The 25,573-nt window shown below is 40.7% G+C and overlaps 1 protein-coding gene across 2 annotated transcripts in view; it reads left to right on the plus strand.

Moving 5' to 3' along the window:
* LRRK2 (leucine rich repeat kinase 2) overlaps positions 1 to 25,573 on the plus strand; it is a 106,659-nt gene that overhangs the window by 31,118 nt on the left and 49,968 nt on the right. For both annotated transcript variants that reach the window (XM_019543535.1, XM_019543536.1), the window contains 16 exons: positions 372 to 478; positions 1,692 to 1,821; positions 3,367 to 3,491; positions 5,134 to 5,267; positions 6,474 to 6,618; positions 6,741 to 6,880; positions 8,267 to 8,395; positions 8,492 to 8,662; positions 11,926 to 12,184; positions 12,450 to 12,638; positions 14,172 to 14,290; positions 14,834 to 14,903; positions 15,384 to 15,604; positions 16,167 to 16,417; positions 18,742 to 18,890; positions 20,550 to 20,643. In XM_019543535.1, coding sequence (XP_019399080.1) covers positions 372 to 478; positions 1,692 to 1,821; positions 3,367 to 3,491; positions 5,134 to 5,267; positions 6,474 to 6,618; positions 6,741 to 6,880; positions 8,267 to 8,395; positions 8,492 to 8,662; positions 11,926 to 12,184; positions 12,450 to 12,638; positions 14,172 to 14,290; positions 14,834 to 14,903; positions 15,384 to 15,604; positions 16,167 to 16,417; positions 18,742 to 18,890; positions 20,550 to 20,643 — 2,433 coding nt within the window. The remainder of the gene's footprint in view (positions 1 to 371; positions 479 to 1,691; positions 1,822 to 3,366; positions 3,492 to 5,133; positions 5,268 to 6,473; positions 6,619 to 6,740; positions 6,881 to 8,266; positions 8,396 to 8,491; positions 8,663 to 11,925; positions 12,185 to 12,449; positions 12,639 to 14,171; positions 14,291 to 14,833; positions 14,904 to 15,383; positions 15,605 to 16,166; positions 16,418 to 18,741; positions 18,891 to 20,549; positions 20,644 to 25,573) is intronic.

Below are 25,573 nucleotides of genomic sequence, written 5' to 3' on the forward strand. Positions count from 1 at the left end.
CTCCCTCCTCCCCCCCTTCAGGTTCATCCCCACTACAATGGAAGGGCTCCTGCTTTTCCTCAGCTAGCCCTGCCGCTTTTTAAGTCCTCTACCCAATTTTTTTTTTTTCCCCCTCTGTGGAGGTGGGGCAGAGGGAGCTGCCACACTAGAGGCTGCAGGAGGAGGCAGGGCCGACAGAGGGGCTCCCATTTTAACTAGGCTAGTCCCGCCCCTGGCCACCCAGCCCATGCAGCAATTTGGTGCATGCGCAGTTGTGTAAAAGCGTTAGGGACAGACAGACACACAGACAGACAAACAGACTAAGCCTTTTATTATATTAGAATTTTAAGGTAATCATTGTAATATTCAGTGATTTATTTCTCTTGTGAAAGGTACCCAGCACACAGAGAAGTGATGCTAGCTATGGTGATTCATTCTGCATCAAAAGAAGTGTTTCAGGCAGCTGCTAATACTTTGGCAACTTTATCCAAACAAAATGGTAAGGGACTATGTTCACCTTCACTTTGAGCCTTCAGTAGTGCATTATAACTGTAATATTTTGGGATATTAGGAGTGTATTGTCATGTAATACTGTCACCTCTTTGGGTTGGGGAATACTTTTCTCTGTTTTTGAAATTATACAATTGTATATAGTAGGAAGTGTATTTCTTATTCTGATTAATCTGCTTTTAGCTACTGTTGATGGGAGAGTTTTTTGGAATGATGAACCGTTAGTTTATTTTAGCCAGCAAATACCAATTTTTAGAGAGTGAGGTAGACAGAGAAGAAAAGGTATCTTTCCATGTTTAATTTCCTCAGTCCCTGACCAAGTTTCAGTTTCATCAAGACAGAAGTCATCTGAGCTATGATGATGGCTTTAATACTACAGCCACTTACATGCTTGCTTAACTTTCAGATGTGATCAGGCCTTTTGACCTCAGTGGATCTACTCGCATACTGAAAGTTAGAAGTGCATGTGAGTTTTCAGAATCATAGCTATAGTTTAGATCAGGGTAGTCCATCTTCCAAGTACCTGAGGGCCATATGCCCCACAGGCCTTGCCAGTGGGGATCACTGCTCCCGTTCTCTCTCTCCTGCCCTCACACCATGCGCGTGGGTTTCCTGGCCCTACCTTCAGCTTCCCAGCCCCAGAAAGCTAAAGAAACTGAGTTATAAGCTCTGAACTCTGTAATATACAGGAAGAGCACACACCAACTGCAGATGCTTCCTCAGCCTGACGAAGGGTATTTGTAACGGAAAGCTTGCAAAGAAGAATTTTTCCAGTTATTTCAGTTGATCTAATAAAAGATATCAGATTTACCCAAAGAACCTTGTCTGCCTATGTCCTTAGACCAACATGGCTACAACCTATACCCCTGAACTCCATAATAATAACTTGACATACGTAGAAATAGGGAACATGTTTGCACTTATTAGGTACTTAAACAATTATAAAATGTATAATTGTGCAAACACAAGTCTACTTCAGTCCCAAGTCCCAGTCTAGTATGTGACTGTGTATATGGAAGATATTTGAAAATAGAGCATTGGTTCTGCAAAACCTTGCACAGCTTTTGAACTTTTTTCAGAAATATGAGTTGTCTTATTAAAAATTAACCAAAATAAAAGACATGCATCAAACATTTTCAGGATCATAACCTAAATTATTATATACAGGTTTGCTTATGCACTATTTGTAATTTGTTTTGTAGTTAGTATTAGGAAGGTTCTTTTGGCAAAAGGAGTACACATGAATGTTTTGAACATAATGAAGAAACATTCGCACGTCCCTGAAGTTGCTGAGAGTGCCTGCAAAATGCTGAATCATGTTTTTGAAGGAAGGTAATATATTTTTATAGTCCTGTGATCTCTTCCAGGACTGAATAATGTGGAAATCCAGTATTATAATTGTTTTAAATGTATAAAAATTGACAGCTAGAGTAAAATTTACTCCAGGCCCAAGGTCTAGTCTGTGTCCAAGCCTCATGATCAAATGTACAGATGAGTAGCTACAGAGACAACTCATGAGAGTATCTGAATCTCCTGAATAGCAAAATCAGAATGGACCTTCTGGCCTGCCCTTAAACTACAGTAAATTCCATTTATTGTTGGGTAAATATTGAAATCTTTTTCTACAAATAACCATTTCATTTGTTAAAATAACTTTGATTGTGTTCCTATTTTTTATATTTAATTTTTGTGAATATTCTAATGCACAAATTTATTGTCCAGTATGTTGCCTAAAATGGAAATATTAGCAGGAAACAAACATAAAACTCATAAACATAAGTATTCACAGTAGGAACTTGATTCTAAGTTTGTATCTATAAGTTAAGGAACAACAATATTGTATGGGACTTCTGTACCAAGGTCTTCATGGATAAGAATGATTCAAAGAAATTTTGTAGCAAATAATTTGGAGTACCAAAAAAAGGGGCCTGATCTGCCTCTGCAGGAGGGAGGGTTGGGGGTTAGCCCAACCCCCATCTGGCAGCATGGGAAAGAGCGTGGCCTGCCCCAATCCTGCTGTGTTGGGTTAAGGGGCATGGCCTGGCCCTAATCAAGCCAACAGGGTTTGGGAATTTGGCAGTCTGGCAGGGGTGACAGTATTAATTGCCACTACTTCCTGTCCCCAATTTCCTGATGCCTGTGGGCTGAATGCCATGACTTCATGGGCCAGATTTATCCTGCAGGCCAGGGATTGAGCATCCTTGTTTTAAAGGAAACATTGCTACTGAAGAGAGAAAGAGGAATAAATGAATTAATGAAGTGAATTGCAAGTTGTCAAGGACAGCAGCCCTGATGTGTTTAACAGCTAATTTTGCCATATTTAAAATAACAAGAAATACTTTCAAACAAATAAAGAAAATGTCCTTGAAAGTTAATTAGAGGCTCTGCTACCAATTGCTAATACCAAGCTAGAATTTTTTTTGTCTTAAAATATAATGCAAATATATTAGATTGTATTTGTAATCTGTCCATTCATTAACAACATATATAAATTATGAGGAAATGGAAGTTAACGAGAACATGTATCCTTTCATGTATCTTGACCAGAGTCTAAACTGGTACATGTGAAATGTTCAGTTCAGTCCCCAAGAATAAAATAACCTACCACATGTATATTACTATCCTGAGCTACGTTAAAAACTTATTTCTGATTGTTCCGGGACAGAAATAGTTTCATGCTGCATTATAAAATAAGTTTAAAAGCATGAAAACAGTAGATGTGCTAAATGGAAGGAAACTCTAGAGGAAGTTGTTTACTGTGAGACTGAGATTTACAGTATACGAAACTCCTACTACTTAATGCTGTTTAACAGAATAAACAAGCATACAATTTTGAAAGACATTTTTATAGTTTTATAAATTATTATTTTTTCGCAGTTTCTTCCATCTGGATGTAATGACAGTTACTGCCTCAGAAGTTGTAAAAGCTATGAGGAAACATGAAAAGTTGCCATCTGTTCAGCTGGAGGCATTTCGAGTCCTTTTACATTTTATGGTCACTGGTAAGTCATCAAAGGAAAGCAGTTGACATAAGATTATTATACATCAAATGGGAGAAGGAAGAAGGCAATTTTTCATTGTTTCTTATTTCACTGCGAAACCTTCAGGTTGGACTTTTTCAGTGATTTTTATTTAGGTCTTAACACTGAAAGAACTTTTGTGACTGAAAGGTTAGGAACAGAGGAAAAGGTAGAAAAAAAACTTGAAAGGCATTCACCATCTCAGGTCCTAGTCATCACTGCTGAAACACTCCTGACTGTTCATCAACAATGATGAATTCAAGCCATTGCTGCTTACCATGCCATTACTGATGGACTCAAGAAGTACGGATCCATTGCCATCATTTTGTACCTTAACCATAAATGACAATAGGTAGTAGTAATGAACTTTCTGTCAAAATGGATTTACAAGTATTGCTTTAGTACAGAGTCAAATAGAATATCATCACTAGCTTGTCTACTGACACCAAGAAGTTGGGGGAACGATTTCAAGTTTTGAACTATATCAGCTCTTGCCACCAGCAAACAAACAGGCAAGCTGGATGATTAGGAAGTTCTTGTGAAGACATTTCTTAAAGGCAATCTGCCAATACAAAATGTGTGTTCTCTTTTGTTCTTTGAGATCAGAAAAAGAAGGGTTGGACAAGGTTAGTAAAAGTTTTGAAAGTGTGTTTCCTGTTTGTCACCTTATTTTTAGTCTGTTTTTTTTTGATTTTGCTGGTAATCTCTTTAGAGTAGAGTAGCAGCTTTTTAATCTTAATGGAAGATAAATTCCAGACAGCTTTCTGCAAGTGTTTACATGTCATTTTAGTTAAATATCAACAAAAACATACTTTTAAACAGTTTGATTAAAATGCAGGTTATTTGTATTAACTCAGATTTCAGTTTCTTTTCACTTGTGGTATAGTGTTCTTATTTCTCTATTCAATAAACAGGATATTTAATATGTGAAGTATTTACTATAGGAAGAGAAGCAAAAGAGAACTTCTTTTGCTAAAATGCTGGGAGTGTTTGTATAGCATAGTGAAGTAATAACACATTTTTTTCATTTGCATATAATCATAGTTGGAATTTGAAGCATAACATGTGAAGAAAAGGCCTTTTATAAGACAAAATAATCAGTAGAAACTTGAATACAGAAGGGTCCTTGAAACAATCTCAAAGTACTTTCTGTAGTGCTACTTGGTCATGAGTGCTGAAATCTCTGTAATATATGTACTCTTTTATGTGTACTTGCCTTCTGCTGATGTTGTCTATGGGTATGATTTGGTTTCTGATGTGCTGCTAGGAAGAAAAGGATTTATTTCTAGTCTTTTCCTTTCAAAAATATCCAAAAGAAGGAGGCATTTTGAATTGGGTAGTAGGTCTACTGAAGAACATAGAGCTCAAATAAATAATTTCTTGCAGTGTATCACAACCAAAATTCATTGCCATACTAATTAATTCACAGCAAGTGGCAACATGGCAAAACTGTGAGTGCTAACACTAGGTTCTTAGTCCAGTGTAAATGTGGAGTAACTCAAGTCAGTATTGTTAAATGGGTGTGAACACAAAAACAGAATTAAGCATTATGAGTTATTTGTAAATAACTGCAGAAGTTTAATTAAAATTGTTTTCCTGAAAAGCATTTTCCTTTGTGTTATAGGTACAGTGCAAGAACATCCAAACACTCCCTTCAGAGCTGTGGGAGGTGCTGACCTGGATCTTACGTTAAAAGTAATTAAAAACCAGTGTTTGCTGGAAGGGACTCACACACTGGTGCTTGATGCTTTGAACAGGGTATGGTTAAAGTCTTCATCCTGTTTAAATTTGGTCTATGCATTGTAGTTGCAGGTGTTGTTTATTGCTTTGAGTACAGTAAAGTGATTTTCTTACTGATTTCTTAAACAAGATGAAATAAATTAATTCTCATGTCTGTGTCCAGCTGCATTTTTTTCTTACTTTGCTGTGTTCTGAAATATGTCAAAAGGTTCATCTTTGCAGTTATTTTAAAAATAATTCAAAAGAAATCATTAGAGAATTCATGGTATTCTTTAGACACTTCTGTTGTATTTTTTTATGGAATGGATGATGTTTTATAAATTAAAGACCATCTTATCCAGGCCCTGTATAAGCTAAAATTTAAAGTAGCTTGAATAAATATCTAGCAGTAGTTCATTAATGTGATTTACTAGAAAACAGATCTCTTGTTGCCAATGGAAACTTTTTTTGGCTCCCTCTTTCCCCCCACCCCCTTATCCTTGCTATTGGGAAGGGTAGGCTCATTATAATGCCTTAAAGGGAAACTTTGAGAATAAGAGGCCTGCAAGCTTATTCTAGCTGAGTAGGGAGAAAACAAAATAGTTGGCTCCTTACTGCAGTAAAATAGCAGTTCTGATAAAGATGCTAAATCTTGTAGCACATCAGTAAAATGTCAAATCTGATAGCCACAGAATTTATCAGATCCACAGGGCTTTGGAACACCTGAAGTTCCCTCCCATAATATAGTCTTTAGACTAAAAATGGAAAAAAAGGAAATGGAGAAGACCAGTCATCAATTGGTCACATAGCTGAAAAAGAGATGTTTTAATAGCTTATGTGTATACTAGGCCTTGCCCAAAGTATTTTGACAGTCTTACGAGTTTATCTGCTTGTTTCATATTTTGCAGAATTCTTTATTTATACTTTTTAATTTCTTAAATAACAGGTCTGCTTTAGGGTGTTTTTTATTTTCTTATGCTAGCTGAATAGCTTCTGAGCAAACTTCCTCAAAAAAGCACGCTTGTGAAAAAAATTCAAGCATGGAAAATTTCAGTTTAAAAGGTGAAAATTTTAAAAAAGGGAGTTATAATAGAGAGGTTTGAATATTTAATTGCAGTAATTACTGTCAGATCAGCTATAATTTCACAGCTGTTGGAAATAGGAATCATAAGCAACTCTCCTTATACCATTGAATATCAGAGAAAAGACTGTGATCACCTTATTTTCTATTAATTTCTCTTTTAGTTTATTGGGAATCCTGCTATTCAGAGATGTGGACTAAAAATACTTTCATCTGTAGCAGAATGCTCTGGTGCATTAGAAATTTTATCCCAGCAAGGTGCTACAGATACTATACTTCACACACTACAGATGTATCCAGATGATCAAGGTATATAGGAAGATCTTTTTTACTTATGCAGGTTAAGATTCAGGGTTAAATCTGCAGCATATTTGTGTACTACATATTTGTCTTTCTGAGGATCAATAATTAACTATCAATCTTTTTTCTAGAAATACAGTGTTTGGGTTTGAGTCTTCTAGGATCTTTGATTACAAGAAAGAGTTTGTGTATCGCTACTATGCACGTGCTGGCAACAGTTTTGGTTTCTACTTTACGGAGGTTTAATGAAGTCACTGAAATACAGATGCACGTATGTGGTATCTATTACTGCAAAGATAAGAATGAATGAAAGAAGTGTGTATATGGGAACAGTTTTATTTTTTTTAAATCACCTGAATTGTAGATCTTTATTTGAAATACCTGTTTTTTTTATTTTATTATGATAGCTAGGTAGCGAAGCAGACAAACTCTTAGCAGTATATTGAGGTTGTTATAGTGATGCATGTTTCAGTGATGCAGGTTGTTATAGTAAAGGCATGAATTCAGTCCAGAACTATGCAACTACAAGTTTTAATGTTGGTCTAAATCTGTGCCATCTGCAAAACAGAGTAAAAATCCCTTGATAACAATCTATCAATCAGCCTTCTGATCTGTTACCATTTTATAAAGTGCCCATCATTGTGGTACCTGAGTGTGTTTTATCAAAGCAAACATGAAAACATCTGTTTTCATGCCCTACCAGCTGCAAAAAGTTTACAGTTATTGTATAGATGCTTTAACTATAAATGTAAATAGTTGTCTGAGAGAAGGCTATTGTGAGAATGATGTATTGAGAGGGTAGGGTGGGTTTCACATATGGTTTTGAACACAGTGACGACAGTACTCTTTATTCTATCTGGCAGTGAGTTTTGTAGCTCCTATGGAAGTGTTGGTGTAGTGTTGGAGTTGGTGTGGCTCACATGAAAGTTCTGCCTCTTGCAGATGTGAGGCTTTCCCTGTTTGTCATCCCCTAAATATTTCTAGTAAAGCAAAATTATCGTGTCAGGTCACTTTTTTGTGAGAGTTCCAGTACTTTAGTTTCAGCCCACACTGGAAATATCACAAGTATGACCTCTCCCTCACAAACTCCCTTTTTTCATTTCAAGCTTAGTTTAATGACTGGCATAGAGACACATGATTCACTCTCAGTGAGTTTGAGACAAATGTTCTTATATTTAGTCTGTGTCATCCATCTCTGGCTTATTGCATGAGATTTTACTTTTGCAATCTGCAGGGTTTTTTCTCATTGTTTTTTAAATTCACTCTCAGTATTTTTAACAAACTGATTTTTTAACATCATAGTGCAACCATGCTAAGACAGGGCATTGTCCCCTTCACTCCTTTGCTTTGTGTGGCAAGTGTTCTTTGCAAATTAATAGGAGGCAGCTGGCAGTTTCTGAACATTGGAATATTATTTTGTGTGACCCTTGCGCAGTGTATACAGAAAGAAAGGGAGAGGTTTTGTGACTTCCTTCTCCTATGTGTTCATGCCAGAGCCAGAAATGATTTGGCTGTATGCCACCATGCACAATGACTCTGAGACTGCATGTATAGCTCTGTTTATGCTGCGAATTGAATATTTTACTGATGGGATTTGTCTGTTTTGTCTAACTTTAATTTCTTTGTTGCCATTCACATCATTTTACTATCTTTGTAGGGTTTTCGCACAGTCTTGACAATACTTGACTTGTCACCTTGTTTTGCTAAGCTGCTGATACATGAATCATTTGACACAGTAATTTTCTATCAGATGTCCATGTTTTTCACTGAACGGAGAAATCAACAGGTATCTTCTCTCTATTGTTTACAAGTCCATGTCCACTTATTCTAAACCATTCTGACGTGTGCTACCCTAATTTCTATTATTTTTCTCCCTATTTAGTGTCAAAGCCTGTGTTGTAAATGCTTTGCCAAAATAGCTGACAATGATGATATTAAAAACGTGATGCTGGAGAAAGCATGCACTGAGTGCAATAGCGTTATGGCCGAATGTTTGCTTTTACTGGGTGCTGATGCTAATAAGAAAACAAAGACAAGCTCTTTAATTTATCAGGTAAGCACATGAATATAGAAGGGATTGCACGCTGTTGAAATGTGTTGCTGTTTGGATTCTAAATTGTACGTGGGTATGTGAGCCTGCTTCTAACTATGACAATTGTTTGCTGCAATCCAGCAATTCCGTGAACATCCCTTAATGAAAGCTGAGTTCTGTCACTCTGTGGCTTTGGGCAAAGATCACTGAAATGAACAAAAAGACAACCATTGATTCCCTCGTTGGGAAGAATTTCAGTACCTAAGGGGCTTGGGTGCCATTGTCACATACACCTTCCAGAACTCCAGACTGATAGAAATCCCATCACATCTTTTACCATTTCTTCCTTTATACTGTTTTTTCTTTATTTGACTGATAACTACAGTACATTTAATAATAATTTCCTAACACTGAATATAAAACATGCATATCTTGTTATTCACAACTATTTTTTGGCAAATATTTTCACATACTGTTTTGCAGTGATTCATACATTGAAGCATCAGGGGAAATATTTCATAAACCGAAGCAGAACAAAGACTTTTCTGTTTCTAAAATGTCTGCATGAGTGTGTGAATTACAAGAGCTTTTTTAAACTTGAAACTGGTTGAGTAAAAAAAGGCGATTGAGATATGTTTAATTTCAATAAGAATTTCAAAACACTGCGTGTACGGACTGTTTTTTGATGTATGATTGACTGAAACTCACTAACCCACTGCAGTCTCCACTGAACAGGACCAATATTTAGAAGGCATGAATTAATATTCAAACTGGAATTTATGGGCACATTGTCCCTGTGCACCAGGGAGTTCAGAGAGGAGTTATGCCTCTCAGTCAGTGCTCTCCCTAGATTAGTGCTCCTTTTCTCTAGGTTGTGCTTAAAGACATGGTGCAGCCCTACAGCCTAATCTACACCTGGTTGTTGTGTTGGTTTAATTATTTTGATATGGGTTGTAACTGTCAGTATAATGGACATACTGATGCATTAACAGGAATTTTAAGAATTGTTTTGAATGTTCAAGCTAAATACCATTCACTGCAGTGACAGTGATAGGGAATGTGGAAGGAGTAAAGCTGACTAAAGCCTTTAAGGCTGAGTACAGACAAAAAACCTGAGGCTGAATCGGTTCAGTCCTCACAGGTTAGTTTAAACTGCGTAGATTGAACTGATAAGTAAGTGAATAGACATTCACTTTTGATTCTGGAAATGCAGCCACATGCCTGCAGTGGCCCATGCCACAAGTCAGGGGGTGCTAGAGCAGCTGGTGCAGACATCTTAGACCCAGGTTAGTCTACCCACCCTGCGAGTTGGGGCTTTGCAAGGGGGTGGGGAAGGGGTACAAACTAGGGCTGTGCAAAGCTTCAGTTGCCGATTCATTTCAGAGGAGATTTGGCCCAATTCGGGGGCCAAATCTCCACATCTGAATTGAATCGGGTAACCCATTAAAAGCTCCAAGTCGATTCAAAGCATCCAAATAGTTTCAGAAAAGATTTAGATTGGCCAGGGAGAGCTGGGCAGCTGCAGGTTCTCCCATGGTTCATCTAGCTGTGCCTGCCTCTCCCCAGGTGGGGGGAGTTGCAGGGGAAGCCCCCGTGGCTGCTCTACCCAGCCCCAGCCCCCCGGCACTTTGAAGGGGAAAAAAAAAGAAAAGAAAAAAAACCCCCATACTCAATGTTTGCAGCAGTCCCCTGGAGCCCAGCAACGCTCTGCCCCAGTGGCCCCAGCTCCGAGACAGTATGCGGCGCCCTGCCGAGTTGTGCTGCACCCACGCCATGGGGCAGCTGCTGTGCAGGTGCCAAATGATGTGGCGGGGGCGATTCCCGCTGCCCTGCACTGCACAGGGGGCTCTGCCACGAGCACTCAGAGGCCCTGATGGCCACTGCTGCAGCCAGTGAGTGCAAGGCTTTTTTTAAGTGCCAGGAGGCTGGGGCTGGGCAGGGTAGACATCGGGGCTTCCCCTGTTGCTCTCCCTGGCCAATCCAAGTGATGAATTTTTCCAAATGAGCACCGAAACTTTCAAAGCCAATTCAGCTGAATTGAACGGGGATGGTGATTTGATTCAGTGAATTGAATCATTGTCCTCCGAATTGGCTAAATCCAAATCTGAATCGAATACTTCCCTATTTGCACAGGCGTAGTACAAACCATCCTGGGATGCTGCGGGACTGTGAGTTAACTTGAATCTGTAGCAGTTCTGGGACAAGTTCAATAAGCCTATTTAACCTAAACCTAAGTCTGATACTGCATCCATCCAGGTTTATCTTAAACTAGTTTTGGCCATTTTGAAAGTGGTTTATGTGCACTGAATTTCTGTTGTGTTACAGACTTGAACTGGTTTCTGATCAGTTTATGTAATTTTTTTGTCCCTAGCCTAAGTGCCATATGCCAGGCTGTTTTCATTGGTATAAATCAGAGGTGTCAGACATATGGCCCCCAGGCTGGATCTGGTCTACAGAGTCCAGTCATCTGGCCCACAGACTTTTGCCCCAACTGTGGCTGTGATGGCAGCCAAGTATCTGGGTGAGAATTGCAGTGCTGGGGCCCTAGCAACACTGTGGGAACATACCCAGCACTGCATCTTGTTCCCACAGCTGCAGCCAGGCACCCACAATACTGAGCTTGTTCTTGTGGTGCTACTCCGGATCTAGCACTCTGACTCTCACTCACTTGGCTGGCAAGCACCTGGGAGACAGCATCAGTACTGGAGCCCTGGCAACACTGTAAGAAATAACCTGGCAATGTGGCTCATTCCTACAGCAACAGCCAAGCCCCCAGTATGCTAGACTTCTCCAGCTGGGTTCCCAACCAGCTGGAGCAGGTGCCACATGCTGTGCCCATCCCAGACTGGCCACATACAGCATCACAGATGATTTAGTCCCCAACAAGCCAGAAGCGCTGCGTGCATAGGATCCAGCATGTAGCGGGAGGGTGTCCATGGGCCCATCCAGCCTGAGGGGCTGGCTATGCATCATTTATCTGGCCCGTGGGACTAGGTAAATTTAAAACACTTGCTATAAGCCACCATTTATATGAATCACGGCAGAAAATTTAAATTACAGATGTCAGAGAGTTGTTTTAAATTTTGGAGGTCTGTCATCATACTTCTGGGTAAAAGCCATCCAGGAGCCTTCAGTAATGGAAATTGGCATTCATATTTCTTAAGCAGGTTTAGAAATCTCCATTGTGGTGTTTAGGAAATTATTTTATGGTTCATGAGGGGATACCAGGCCAAGAGGTCGCATGAAGTAAAAAACTGCTTCATATGTGCTTTTTTTGATAATAGGTTTGTGAGAGAGGAAGCAATTCTAAATTGGTTGAGCTCTTACTCAATAGTGGTGCTCGAGAGCAAGATGTCCGGAGTGCCTTGACAATCAGCATAAAAAAAGGCGATAGCCAGATCATCAGCTTGCTCTTAAGGAAGCTTAGCCTGGATATAGCGAATAGCAGTATCTGTCTTGGAGGATATGGCATTGGGAAAATTGAGCCTTCCTGGCTGATTCCTTTGTTCCCAGATAAACCTGCTCCTTTAAGAAAACAAACAAGTAAGTGTTCGTAAAATTTGTAATAACTGTCAAAATTCTAACAGTGCCTAAGCGTATTATAAAAACTTCCAGAAAGATATTTAAAATTGAAGCACAGGTAATTTGGGATCAGATATTTAGCCCTTGTAAATCTGTATACCTTCCATTGTTTCTAGGGTGCTCCCTAATCTTTAAAAATTAAAAAACAAAGCCTTTTTGGTAGTTTTAAATCTTGGTGAATCCACTGAAAAATGGGTTACCTGTTGGTTTTCTTTTACACTGTTAGATGCAGGTTCTGCATTGGCACGAATGGTACTCAGATACCAAATGAAGAGTTTTTCAGAGTACAGATCAAGATCCTGTTCTGATGTGACTTCCTGTGATGATCCACTGGATAAATCTTATGATTGGACCTTCCTTCCCGACCCGTTAGTGGACAATGTTTTTCGCTTGAGTGATGATCTTGATAGTGAAGGTACATTTACTCTAGCAACTTTGTCTTTCCTATGCAATGCTGATCTGCAGTATGGATTCAGATTCAAAAAAAGCTGTTTAATAACTGTTGGACTAATCAGTAAAAACAAACAAACCATTTTTTCCTTGCAATAAAATGCTTTTTATGTTAAACATTAGGATATGTATCTACAATTTTGTTTACGGTATATGTGGAAAATAGTTTTTGATAAATAAATATGCATATTCATTTCTACAGGTTCAGCAAAATAAAACTAAAGGTCTGTATTCACTTATCCACTCTCAAACCTATTATCAAAACTCAAACCTTGTGTGAATCCATGAGCTTTCACACAAGTCCAGGTGTCTATCTGATCTCTTGTGAAGAAAATGTACATTTTATGACTAGAACTCAAATTCTTTCCCAACAGCAAAAAAAATGTAATATTTGTAAATAGTTTTAAAACAACATTTCTGCATTTAATGGCAGTAGTATCTTAAAATTAGCTAGATGTTATTTAGTTTTGCTGTTTTTACGCAGCCTGGATTTTGAGCTGTTTGTTTGCTCATGGCACAGCTCCATGGCTCCGCCCAAGAAAAGTGGCGAGCCTGGGGCCCAATGCTTTCCTCCACGGCTGCAGTGCCTCCTGGGACTGCGCAAACCAGGTGCCTGCAGGCAGGTGCCGCCACTGCTGTGGAGGGAAGCGCCAGCCCTGCCACCTCTGCAGCTCAGGGACTGCTCTGCCTGCTGGCAGCTCGCCCTCCCTTCCCCACCGGAGAGGCAGGTAAGCCAGTGTGGTGTGTGCATGACATGGGGGTTTAATTAGCCCTAAATTGAAGTGGTGTTTTTTAAAGCCCACTGCTTTAGTTTAGGGCCCCCGTTTCATCTACACACGCCACATATTCCTTTACCAACAGCCAGGGGAGTAATGCCAATGCCACTTGTTTCTGCCACCAGCTGCCATCAGTTTTTATCACCAACGGCAATCAAAGATGATAAATTCATTAGTGGGGGAAAAAGAGGAGGTGGAGGGAGCATGGTGGTGTTTAACAGAAGAAGAACATAAGAGGAGCCTACAAAAGAGGGCTAGAACTGCCAGAGGGAGGAGAGGGAATTGTAGATTGCCCAGCAGCAGCCATCACAGAGCAAGTGTTTCTAAGGAAATCTGAAGCCTCAAGTCTGAAATTCCCTTTAGGAGCCTATTTGCTGCCCCCATAGCTCAGATCTCCCTTGCTTTGGAAGATTAGGGGGAAATTTAAAAAAAAAGGTAAGTTATCACAGCTCTAAATTCATGAAAATTATATCATCATGAGTACAAAAATGCCATAGAAAACTGAAATGTGTGTCTGGTACTTGTTAACTGCATATAGTACCTATATTCTAGGGTATAGTAACATTTTCAACATACTGCACATTGAATTAGCTAATCCTGTTACTGTTAATTTGCCTGAAATGTACAGCTACAGTGTATATGTCTGTACCTCTGTTATGTGGTTGAAATAGGCTTACATTTTGACAGGTTGTCTTATTTTTTGTTTTCCTATTTTGCAATAGAGAGTGAAAGTTCATTTCATATGAAAAAGAAATCTAATTCCATTGCTGTTGCTGACCTGTACAGAGATACAGCCTTACAAAGATATTCTCCTACTTTGCAAAGACATTCTAACTCTGTGGTAAGCCAAGTTACTATCTACTATATAGCTATCTTAATCCATCATGTATGTAATCTGATGGAAAACTGTATTGGGAAATGACAGGTTATGACCATAAATGTTCTCCCTTCACTTTCACTATTTAGAAATATCTTATGAAAGTGATCCATGGCTGTACAGTGACTATACACATTCAGATTTCTGCAACTGATAAGATTTTATTTCAGGAAACTTTTATGAACAAATATAAATAAGCTATTTTGAGAATTGTTTAAACAAGTGCAGAAACAGATTTTTATTTTAGGCTGCCACATAAAAAGAATGTGTTAATTAATTTATATTTAAAATGTATTACTGTTTTAAATTTTGTGGTACTACAATTTAAGAAACACCAGCGGTAAATTTTCTGTTAGATTTCTAATGTAAAAAATTATCCACTTTTTTTGTTGCAGCCTACATGATGTGCAAATCACTATAGAAAGAAAACTAACTGCATTCACATAGTTTTCAAGATATACAAATATTCACACCTGTCACTTTTAATTATATTCTGGAATTTTCCAGGGGCCTGGTTCAGACTATGAACCACACGTGAAGCAAAGGAGGAAACTACTCTCTTCAGAAGAATCTCTCAGTAAGCCACCGAAATTTTTGTCTAATAGGGTTATCATTTTTAACAGTGCTTGGAGATAGGTATAGTCTGTTGAAGGTTTTAGTTGCATTAAATGCTCTTTTACAAAGATTGCTCCGAATTTAACAAAATATACAAATACTGCATACACAGTGAACTACTTTCTTTTGGGCTTTGCAATGGATATTTGTAACTTTAAGTGGAATAACATAGGTTCATGCCTTAGAAGCATTTTTAAAAAACATGTTTATTCTGTAGCCAAAAAGTATCTCTCTCCTTCCTCTAAAGGTATTCATTGCTCCTCTTTAAACAGAAGTCCTGACTGGCTGCTGTTAAGTCAGTATCCACATAATAATTTGCTGTACTGGGTACAGAATTGGAACTCAAATTCTTTGAATCGTAATTAGAAAATTAAATTGCGCTTATTACATTTGTTGCATGTTTTCTCAGCAATGATGAATGTCTATCTTTTTGTTTTAATAGAAGGCATATCAAAACTCTCATCATCTGCAAGGCAATCAGATAGTCTTTCTTCACTGAGCTTGGAAAAAGAATACATTAAGTCACTAGACCTTTCATCAAATGAGCTGGAGAACATTGATGCTATCAGTCAGAATGGCTGCTTAACCAGTCATTTGGAACATCTTGAGAAACTAGAGTTGCACCAAAACACACTATCAAGCATTCCAGAACAACTGTGTGAAGTAATTCTTTGTCATTTTACGTAATGCAGGGCAATATTACTTGAAATACTCTATTGTACTTTTAAAATTAAAGATTTAATTTAAATAATCTCATATATATTCATATGTATGGGATTCATATAAAATAATAAATGCAGTAAGTTATGCATGCCTATTGTATATGTACAAATCTCATACAGTAATCGAATGTCAGATTAACCGTTTACTTGTACAAACTTGCTCAGGGAGACTCCATGGGACATCTTTAGAGAGCCAATTTGGGAAGGATGTTACAGATAGTGTGCATGATTTCATTAAATAAATGGGAATGATAACAGATTCTTACATGCTAAAGCCATTTAGAATTGTACTAGTTAGATTTATTACAACATGCCTGCATATCATATTTTTTCTAATAAAACATAGCTAACCATATTACTGTAATTACTATTTTCTGTCATTTTACGTGATAGAGAAAGAAAATAAACATGAATTAATTGACTAAAATATTAATTCAGTTTAAAGATTATAAATTATTGTTTCTGGATTGTGGTTTTAACAACAAATTCTCCTTTTCTTTCAGACTTTGAAATGTTTGACTTGCTTGGATCTACACAGTAACCGATTTACATCTTTTCCTACTTACTTACTGAAAATGAATTGTATTGCAAACCTCGATATCTCTCGAAATGACATTGGCCCTTTCATAACTTTGGACCCAAATATCAAATGCCCATCTCTAAAGCAGTTTAATTTATCATATAATCAGCTGTCATCCATTCCTGAATTTCTTGCAGATGTTTTAGAAAAACTGGAACAGCTAATAATGGAAGGGTGAGAATGGCACCAGTTAATTTGATTCTTGCTAAACAAACATTCCAGGAAAGAATGGATGTATTTGTCATCTAAAACAGTGGTATCCAACCTTTTTGCCCTGCAGACAGGATGGGCAGTGTGTGGTCCATCTGCAGGCTGGATCCTGTTCACAGGCCAGGCATGAGGGGGCTGGAGCTGGCTCATGGGGGTGGGGGGAGGAACGTGGCCCAGCCTTTATCCAGTCATGCAGGTGTACTGGGGGGCCAACCTGGGCCCAGTCTGGCTGCATCGGGGGAGGGAGCATGGTCAGACCCTGATCCAGCCATGCAGGTGTAGAGGGAAACCAACTTGGGCCCAATCTGGCTGGGTGGAGTTTAGAAATTAGGCAGTGGGGGACAGGTGGCAGCATTAATTGCCACTGCTCCCCCACTGCCAAATTTCCCAACCTGCGGAGAGCTTTGTAGGCCGGATGCCATGGCTCCATGGGCTGAGGCTTGAGCAACCCAATCTAGACTATTAAGCGGTGTTGGATTTAAAGGATTTTCTAATCAGCAGCAAAATATGTTTTAGTGTGTAAATCAGCAGTTCCCAACCCTGGGTCACAACCAAAATGAGGGTTGCAGGGGCAATGCGGCACACAAAAGACTAGGCGTGTCAGGAGCTCTCCTGCCCCTGGGCTGCCGCCACCACCACCACACTCTGCTCCTAGCAGCGGGTCACAGAAGAAAAAGGTTGGGAACCACTGATCTAAATGTTTAATTGGTGACGGTTTCTGTTGGGATGACCACTTGCTACATTGTGATTTAGCATTAAGTAAGTAGTATTCTGGAGGGGGATGTTTCAAACAAATTAATAAATATATTGTAGTACTCGGTGGGTGTGTCTACACAAAATGTTTACTGCGCAGTAACTATCTCGGCATCTACGTGTGCAACCCTGTTAGGCCTGGAGTAAACTAATTTACTCCACAGCAGGTAAATTTCCTCTGCAGTGGGCACATCTATGTGAAATGCTACTGTGCAGTAGTTACTGTTCCATGCGTTGTGCATGAATAAACTGGGAACTTATTGCTCCAGAGTTAATTGCTCCCAGGAGCATGTTCAAATAATGTGTCCAGAAGCAATAAACTCCAGAGCAGTAAGCTCTGCAGTTTATTCATGCAACGTAATTTGGCATATAGACTCACTCAGTTCCTTTCTGCACTACGGTACATCACCAGGATTGTCTGATTTGTTTAGCTTTTGTTTCCAGTACAAGTTACTTTTTGCTGTTTTAGGAGGAAAGAGTCTGGCCAGCCATGAGCCCTGTTCGGATGGCTTCCAGCTGGTCTCCTTGGAGACCCCATAACAAGATCCTGGGGTCTTCATGGAGACCAGCTGGGAACCGTGTAGGCAGGGCACTCCATCGGGCAGATGCGATCAGAGTGCCTTGCCCTCACAGCTCCTTGTTGGTCTCCATGGAGAGTTTGCCCCAAGATCCTGGGGTCTCCATGGAGACTGACTGGGAGCTGCGTTGACAGGGCACTCCACTGTGTGGATGCAGTCGCGACACCCTGCCCATGTAGCTCCTGGCCAGTCTTCATAGAGACCCCACCCCAAGATCTCGTAATCCTTGTGATATTGGCAATGCCAACCATTCCTTGAATTTTCAAATATTTCTAACTTCTAATATTCCTAAGGTGGTCTCATTTTATATTTCAGAGATAAATCTTTAAATGAGTACCCAGAGTAACAAGGAATAACGGTCATAAGTTGACAGAGAGTAGATTCAGGCTAGATATCAGGAAGTACTACTTCACAGTCAAGGCGGCTAGGATCTGGAACCACCTTCGAAGGGAAGTGGTGCTCACTCCTACCCTGGGGGTCTTTAAAAGGAGGCTAAATAGACACCTTGCCGGGGTTATTTGACCCTGGCATTCTTTCCTGCTCGTGGCAGGGGACCGGACTTGATTATCTGCTCAGGTCCCTTCCGACCCTACCAACTATGAAACTGTGAACTGTTCATGTACTTAACATCAAACACATGTTGTTACAAGGCTGAACCATAGTGAGTAATCAGAAAATAACACCTTAATGTGCATCCTGATGTTTGATTTATACGGTGAACCTAATGGTCTTCATACCAATCACTCTGGTATTCATATTGTCACATGTATTCATACAAATGACATACAAATGTGAATCCCAGTCTTTCAGGCCTTGAGCCAGGTTAGACTTGTGATACTATTTCACCTGCATAAGGGTAGTAGAATCAGGTTCATACTTTTAACTTTCCGTTTATTTAGCTTTTTCTATTAGTAGTTTTGTATAAAATCTTTTATTATTCATTTTACTTTTCCTTAGAAACAAAATTTCAAGTATATGTTCACCCATATGCCTGAAGGAACTGAAAGTTTTAAACATTTCTAAAAACAATATTTCATCCCTTGCTGAACATTTTATCAAGGACTGTACAAAACTGGAGATATTCAGTGCCAGAATGAATTTACTTGGTAAGTCTTCAAGGATTGCTAATAAAAAGGTAGGGTGAACTATAGATGCTACATAATACTGTCTAGATAAGAGTAAAGCAAAGAAGATCAGATAACATAAAGAAAGCTTGAAATACAGTGTGGTTTGATATAATGTACTAGCTCACTGGTGTCCAGGGATAAATGAGTGGTAGTTTTTCTGTTAAGAGAGGGAACCCAATTCTTTCCTCCCACTAATATAACTCCACGGATTTAAATTCATATCAGTTTGGTTTAGATGAGCCAGGCACAGAGTACCCACATAGCTTTATGCCAGTACTGTCTTCTGATAAGTAATACATATTGTGATTCAGTAGTTTAGCACATTTTATGTAGAAATTTAACTATGCATTTACTTATGAAAAGATACAATAAGTCAAACATCTGATGAATTTAAATTATTGGAAGAATTTCTTTCTTCACTATCGAAGATATAGAATTTTCTATTTAACACTTCCTTATGATCTAATTTCTTAGTGTTTCAGAAGATAGCCATTATGCCTACAGTAAACAGGCAGACCTAAATTTTGAAGTAGTCATATATTATTCATATAGATATATGTAGGCATATATGCAGGTATATCTATAGGTATCTATATAAAGATATGACTACTTCAAAATTCAGGCTTGCCTATTAACTATAGGTATAACAGCTATACAAATATAGAGCTATATATATATGTACATGATATATTATTATATTGATTATAGGAATGTATTGTGTAAGCAGCGCATCAAAAGGTAAATGAGGTTCTAACAAGGGGTCTGCTGTACTCAAGATGGTGGCCAGCCAATTTTGCAGAAAGATCCCAGAGCTGGCAGCCATTTTTGCAAGTGGAGCAAAGCGGGCCACCCCACGCCTCTGATTGGCCAAGGGGCATGGTGGCCCTGTCCCTCACCACTGATTGGTTGTGGGAGCTGCCCGTCATGTGGCCATGCCCCTCACCACCAATTGGTGGAGAGAGACAGAGCTGTATAACAGATATCCCTCTCAACCATAAGCAGTGAGGGGTGGGGGTAGCAGCCATCTTGCTGTGCTGACAGCCTCTCTTCCCCCTTCCCCACCCCCAGTGGGCAGTGTGGCTAGGTGGCAGTGGCTGCAAGGACTGCTGGCTCCCCAGAGGCAGCCAGCATTTTATTTACAGTAAGACTTTTATTTTTCCCAGGGAGCCCACCAAAAATGCAGAGCGCATGGTTTTTCTCAGAGCCCACCCGATATTGTGGTTTCAGCAAGTATCATGCAATTACAATATTTGTAGGTCCCTAGTTGCACGAATATTAAATAACAATATGAAATTAAATATCAGCATGTCTCATAGAAGTAAAAGTTTTTGCCAAATTATTTTGATAAAATAGGTAGCCTTTTACAACTCCTCACATGTGGATCTCACTTATCAAATGAAGTCCTAAAAAAGTAATCCAGGTCCTGTCTTTGAGAGGTCAGTCAATATTTGGGTGCACAATGTAAATATTTGTTTTGTTAAATGCCAGTTCGTGTGGCTGCTTTGCAAACACATGTGCCCAGTTCTAATTTCTGATGTTCAATCCATCTCTCAATATAGAAAACGGAATCTTTATAAACTAAGTTAAGTACTGCTGAAAAATAATGAAAGAAATCATTTACTTTCTTTCCTGTTTTAGATACCATACCTGATTTATCATCTGGCATAACAAGTTTGAATTTATCTCAAAATCATTTTATTGATATTCCAGGTGCAGTTCTTCTTCTTCCACAGTAAGTTGTTGTTTCACTTGTTAAAGCTGATGTCATTTCCTCTGCATAGGAAAGCCTAGTAGAAGAGTTGTTAATAAGCAGGAAATTCAGAATATTTCTACTAAGAGAGTTTCTAGGAAATCATCTTAAAAATACTAAATCTAAGGTCTGATAGGTAGCAACTGTGTCACATTTTCTAAACAAATTGAAGAAAGATTGTCTTCTTTAGATTAGTGATTTTCAACCTTTTGGACTTGAGGCACCCCTCTGTAACTCTTGTGAATTGAATGAAAAATAATGAATATATTATAGAGATTACCTCCTTACAGTGCAGGTAGGCCTTGGCCAGAGAGGGGGAAGCCTGAGTCTGTGCTTATCTCCTTACATCTTGCTTATTCCCTCACACCTTACAGCATGCTTAAAGGGTCTCACAGCAACCCAGAGTGCCATTGCACCCTGATTGAGAATCAGTGCCTTAGTTCCAAACTATTAATCTATTTTTTTTTACTAAAGGATACATTTCAGGAAATTTTAAGCTGTATATTTTTGCCACCTAAACTAGAAACAGGTTGGTTTACCCTCATACTAGCAATCTACAGAAGATATTGGCAGTATGCCGTTAATTAAGTCTAAAGCTTTATCCATTTGCACCACGGTGTGTTCAGATGAGCGTGCATGTGCCTCTTGCAACGTCTCAAACCTCTTTGAGATGCTGCAAGAGGCATGTGCTGGAACATAACATTCCAGGGGCTCTCCAAGGGTCAAAAAAAGTCTCTGCTAAACAGCAGGGCAAGGCACAGTCAAGACCGTGCCCCAAGGCAACCAGAGACTTGGGTCCTCCGCAAAGACACTCTGGTAGTCAGCCAGAGTGTCTCTGGCCCTTGCCCTGGTGCTGAAGCGTGCTGCCTGCCCGTGCAGGGCAAACAGCAGTGCAGGCTGCAGCAACTAGGACCTGGGCTCTGCCAGGTAAGTAGGGGGCAGAGGGGGCTGGAGAAGTGGGGAGGGAGCCATGGGGGGACCCTCGTCTGGCCCCAGCCCATGCTTACTCCCCCGATCAGCCCCTGCCCATCCCCATTCCCTGCTCACTCCCCCAACCCCTGATTGCTGTCCCAGCTGTCCGCTGGCTACTTCCCCAGCCACAGCCTCCAGGCACTCAAAGCCCCACAATGACCAGCTGTAGCAGCAGCCATCAGGGCTGCTGAAGACTCATGGCAGAGCCCCCCATGTGGCAGCGGGGGGCAGCAGGGGTCGGCCCTGACATTTCCACTACCCCGTCTTGCAGGCGCAGCACAGCTCCCCATACTGTCTGGGAGCTGGGGCCTCTCAGGCTGAGCAGTGCCAGATACCAGGTGACAGCTGGAGCCACTCCCGGACAGTGTGCGGCACTCTGCCAAGTTGCACTGCACCCGCACCATGGGGCAGCGGCAGTGCAGGTTCCAGGTGGCAGGGCTGGTCTCTGCTGCCCCACCCCGCCCCATGCCATGTGGGAGGGGCTCTGCCATGAGTCCCCAGCAGCCCCAACTGCCACTGCTACATCCAGTGAGTGCAGGCTTTTTTCTTTTTTTTGAGTGCTGGGAGGCTGGGTGGGGGGTCAGCAATGTGGGGGGGGCTGGAGATGAGCCCCTGGAGGAGCAGGATGGAGATGAGCTGGAGACGTTCCCCTGCTCATCTCCAACTTTGGGAGACTGGAGATGAGCAGGAGATCAAGCAGTGGGCTGGAGAGAACAGGGGAACAAGCAGGAAGCTGGAGACAAGCAGGGGAACATCTCCAGCCCCCTACTCATTCCCCTGCTCATCTCCAGCCTTCTACTCATTCCCTTGCTTTTTTGCAGCCTCGAGGCTGGAGACGAGCAGGAGAATGAGCAGGGGGCTGGAGACTAAGGGGGGGGGCAGCAGGGGGCTGGGTAGGGCACTCTAAGGGGAGTGCTGTAGCCCCTGGGGGCAGGGGCTGGGACCCTGCAGGGGGGACGATCAGTGTGCTGGGGGGGGGCTCTGCCCTGTGGGGGGCAGGAGAGACACCCCTTCTAAGCAGTCCCCACACATGGTCCCCTCACATCCACAGCCCACCCCCACACTGACCCTCATATCCCCCAATTCCCTCCACACCCACCCACACAACCATCTACCTCCCTCCTCCTGCATACCCCACATCCCCCTATCATACACCCACCATGTGATAAAGAAACCAAAAACAAACATTAAAAATACACACATTTAGGTTTTATTTTATGATGATGATGGAGGTACTGGTAGGCTTCTAAATTGCTTTAAAATTGTAAATATATCAGTAAAACATTGCCGAACTGATTTGCGAGCGGGGGGGTATAGTGGTCTTTTGTTTTACTTGCAGAAGAACATGGATTTGGAGGTATTTTAAAGAGTCACTTTGAGATTTTTTTATCAGGGATTTTACAGTTTTTAAATAGGGACCACCAGAATTCCTGCTAGTGAGTCAAGTGGTAGGACCCAGGCAGAGAAGCCTGCTCAGAACTCGCACCCAGGACCCAGCTGGAGGTTGCTGACCTGCTGGTTACTTGGGGCTAGGAGGACATGCTTTGACAGTTCAAAGCAGGCCACCACGCTGAGAACATCATCTGGGCGGTAGCTGCCCAGATGGCCAAGCGGTGGCACAAATGGTAACAGTGCCACACAAAGGCCAACTGTGTAGCCACAGCCCACTAACAGCTGGCCCAGAGGTGCAGATGCCTCTGATGGCCACACAGTCCCCCTCTGGGTCTGGCAGGCATGCAGCCTTGGGGCCACATGCTGTCTTAGGTGGCAGCAGGTCACAACCAGGCCACAGCCCCCACTGCCAGACTGCTACAGTCAATAGACGGTGCCGGGAACTCTCAGGGCTGCTTCAGCAGTCCAGCTGGCACAAGGAGTTGTGTCCCCAGGTACCAATTGGCCAGGTTCCAGAAGCTTTTGAGAGCAAGTAGCTCTGAGCTACTTGCCAGGACAGCTTCTTATGCTGCAGGGGCCAGCACAGGTCCTGGTCTCAGCCTCTAGCTCCCCCTGGCTGCAGATCTGAGAGAAGCAGGGTTATTTTGCCCCAAGTGGCACAATTTGCCCCACACAAAAGTACGTGTCTGGGCACGTGTTCTGAGGCAAAAAGCCCTAGGTCAAATTTACACTGCTTCTGTTTGAGCTGATGCAAGAGCACGTGCCTGCATGTGTGGATGTGCCCCATGATTGAGTTCAGTATTACACTTTGACACATAATAAGTGAAGGGTTGTTTTGAATGATCTCTTTCACTGAACCAGCTGTGTACTCAGTAAAGCTGTTAGACAAGCTCTTGGGCACAGAGTAGAAGGGTACTCTTTCTAAAATCTCTCCCAAATATACTTTTGGTCCACTGAAAGAAATTGCAAAAAAAAAAAACCCTCCCTTCTCTCATATTCTCTGAATCATCACAACTACAGCACTTCCCAGACAGCAATGCTGCATGTGCCTCCTGGATTGACTTTTTCAGTAATTGCATGTGTGACATACTATCCTGTTCCTTCAAAGCATTGTTCCATTAAATATTAAGCATATGATGATTTCACTTCTCTATAAAAGTAACAGTCTTCAGTAGATAACTGGTATTGGATACCAGAAGGAATAATAGGAAGGTGTCACAGGAAAATTGGTTGGAGGTAGATGGAGGTCCAGAGCTAGAGCCAGGGGAGATAATGGGTAGAGGAGCAGAACTGGTATCTGAAATGTAAGAGGGGAGGCGGTGGGTTAAGAGCAGTGCAGAGGCTGGGAAGGTAGCAAGGAAGAGTGCTTAATCAGTCTAGAGTTTGAAAGGATGATGGCAGGGAGACAGTGTGAAGGAACTGATCTGAGAAAAGATGTTGAGACATATTTGAAATAAATCAGGTGCTTGCGCAGTAAATAAATCTGGACTAAGTATTTCTCCCAAGCCTAGCAGTAGCGTAGTTGTAATTTAATGCCACGTAACATGGTAAAATGTAACCTCACTGAAGAAAATAGACTTGTTGAAGGAGTAACAGTTCTTATGCTCCAATTATCCCAGCCCAGGCAAGTTGGAAGGGAGTTGAATGAGTTTCTTGTACCGGGTATGTTGCACATTGAAATAAACACAGGTTCATTTGTCCAGTATGTTACACATTGGAAATAAATGGAAATAGAAGTTTCGTTATGTGTTTCTCCAGCATACATATTCAGAAGAATTTTTAGAGAAATGCAGAGACCCGAATCCAACTCCCCTTTGTCACGTAAATAGCAATTACATTCTTCCTGAACTTAGATACATAAATGGCACTTGGGGCACTTACACAGATGTTAGAGCTTACTCCACCCTGGGCATTTGGTTTGTCCTTCTGAGAATGTTCAGAAGTGATTCTCTATGGCCACTTCTATTCCTGTTTCACCTGGGAGAGTGCATCAGTCTGTGTATGTATCTGAAATGTTAGTAGGAAAACAACAAGGCTAGCAATCATTTGACACAACATATGGAAGAGATAAAAGTAGACATGTTAGTATGGTGAATTTAAAAGAACACTCTTAAGTTTATTTATTTTAGCAAGCTATCCCATTACATATTGTCTGCTTATTTGGTTGTGCAGTTGAGTCATAACCCAAATTTTTCTCTTTGACATACGGCTGTTAACCTGGAGTAATTCCTTTGATTTCAGGTGAGTTTCTCAGTAATGACCCAGTGTAAGTGCAAGCAGAAATTAGTTCTGTGCTTTTTTCTCAATCTGGCCATCACCATGTATACCTGTCATACTGTGTAAATAATGAGTGATTTTGTTACTATCCAGTATTAATGTGAATGCATGTGCAGCAGGTTGAAAGTGCCACCTTTGATTCCATCACTGGAATAAATATACACAATACAATCTGAGTGCTGATTTCCATAGCCATGTAATTTCACATGTAAAGTTTAATTATAAGTATAATTTACTAAAGTAGTGTATTTCTTTATATTTTTCCTTTCTT

Source organism: Crocodylus porosus, unplaced genomic scaffold (genome assembly GCF_001723895.1).
Source record: "Crocodylus porosus isolate Cpor-Errol unplaced genomic scaffold, CroPor_comp1, whole genome shotgun sequence".
Classification (NCBI taxonomy): domain Eukaryota; kingdom Metazoa; phylum Chordata; order Crocodylia; family Crocodylidae; genus Crocodylus; species Crocodylus porosus.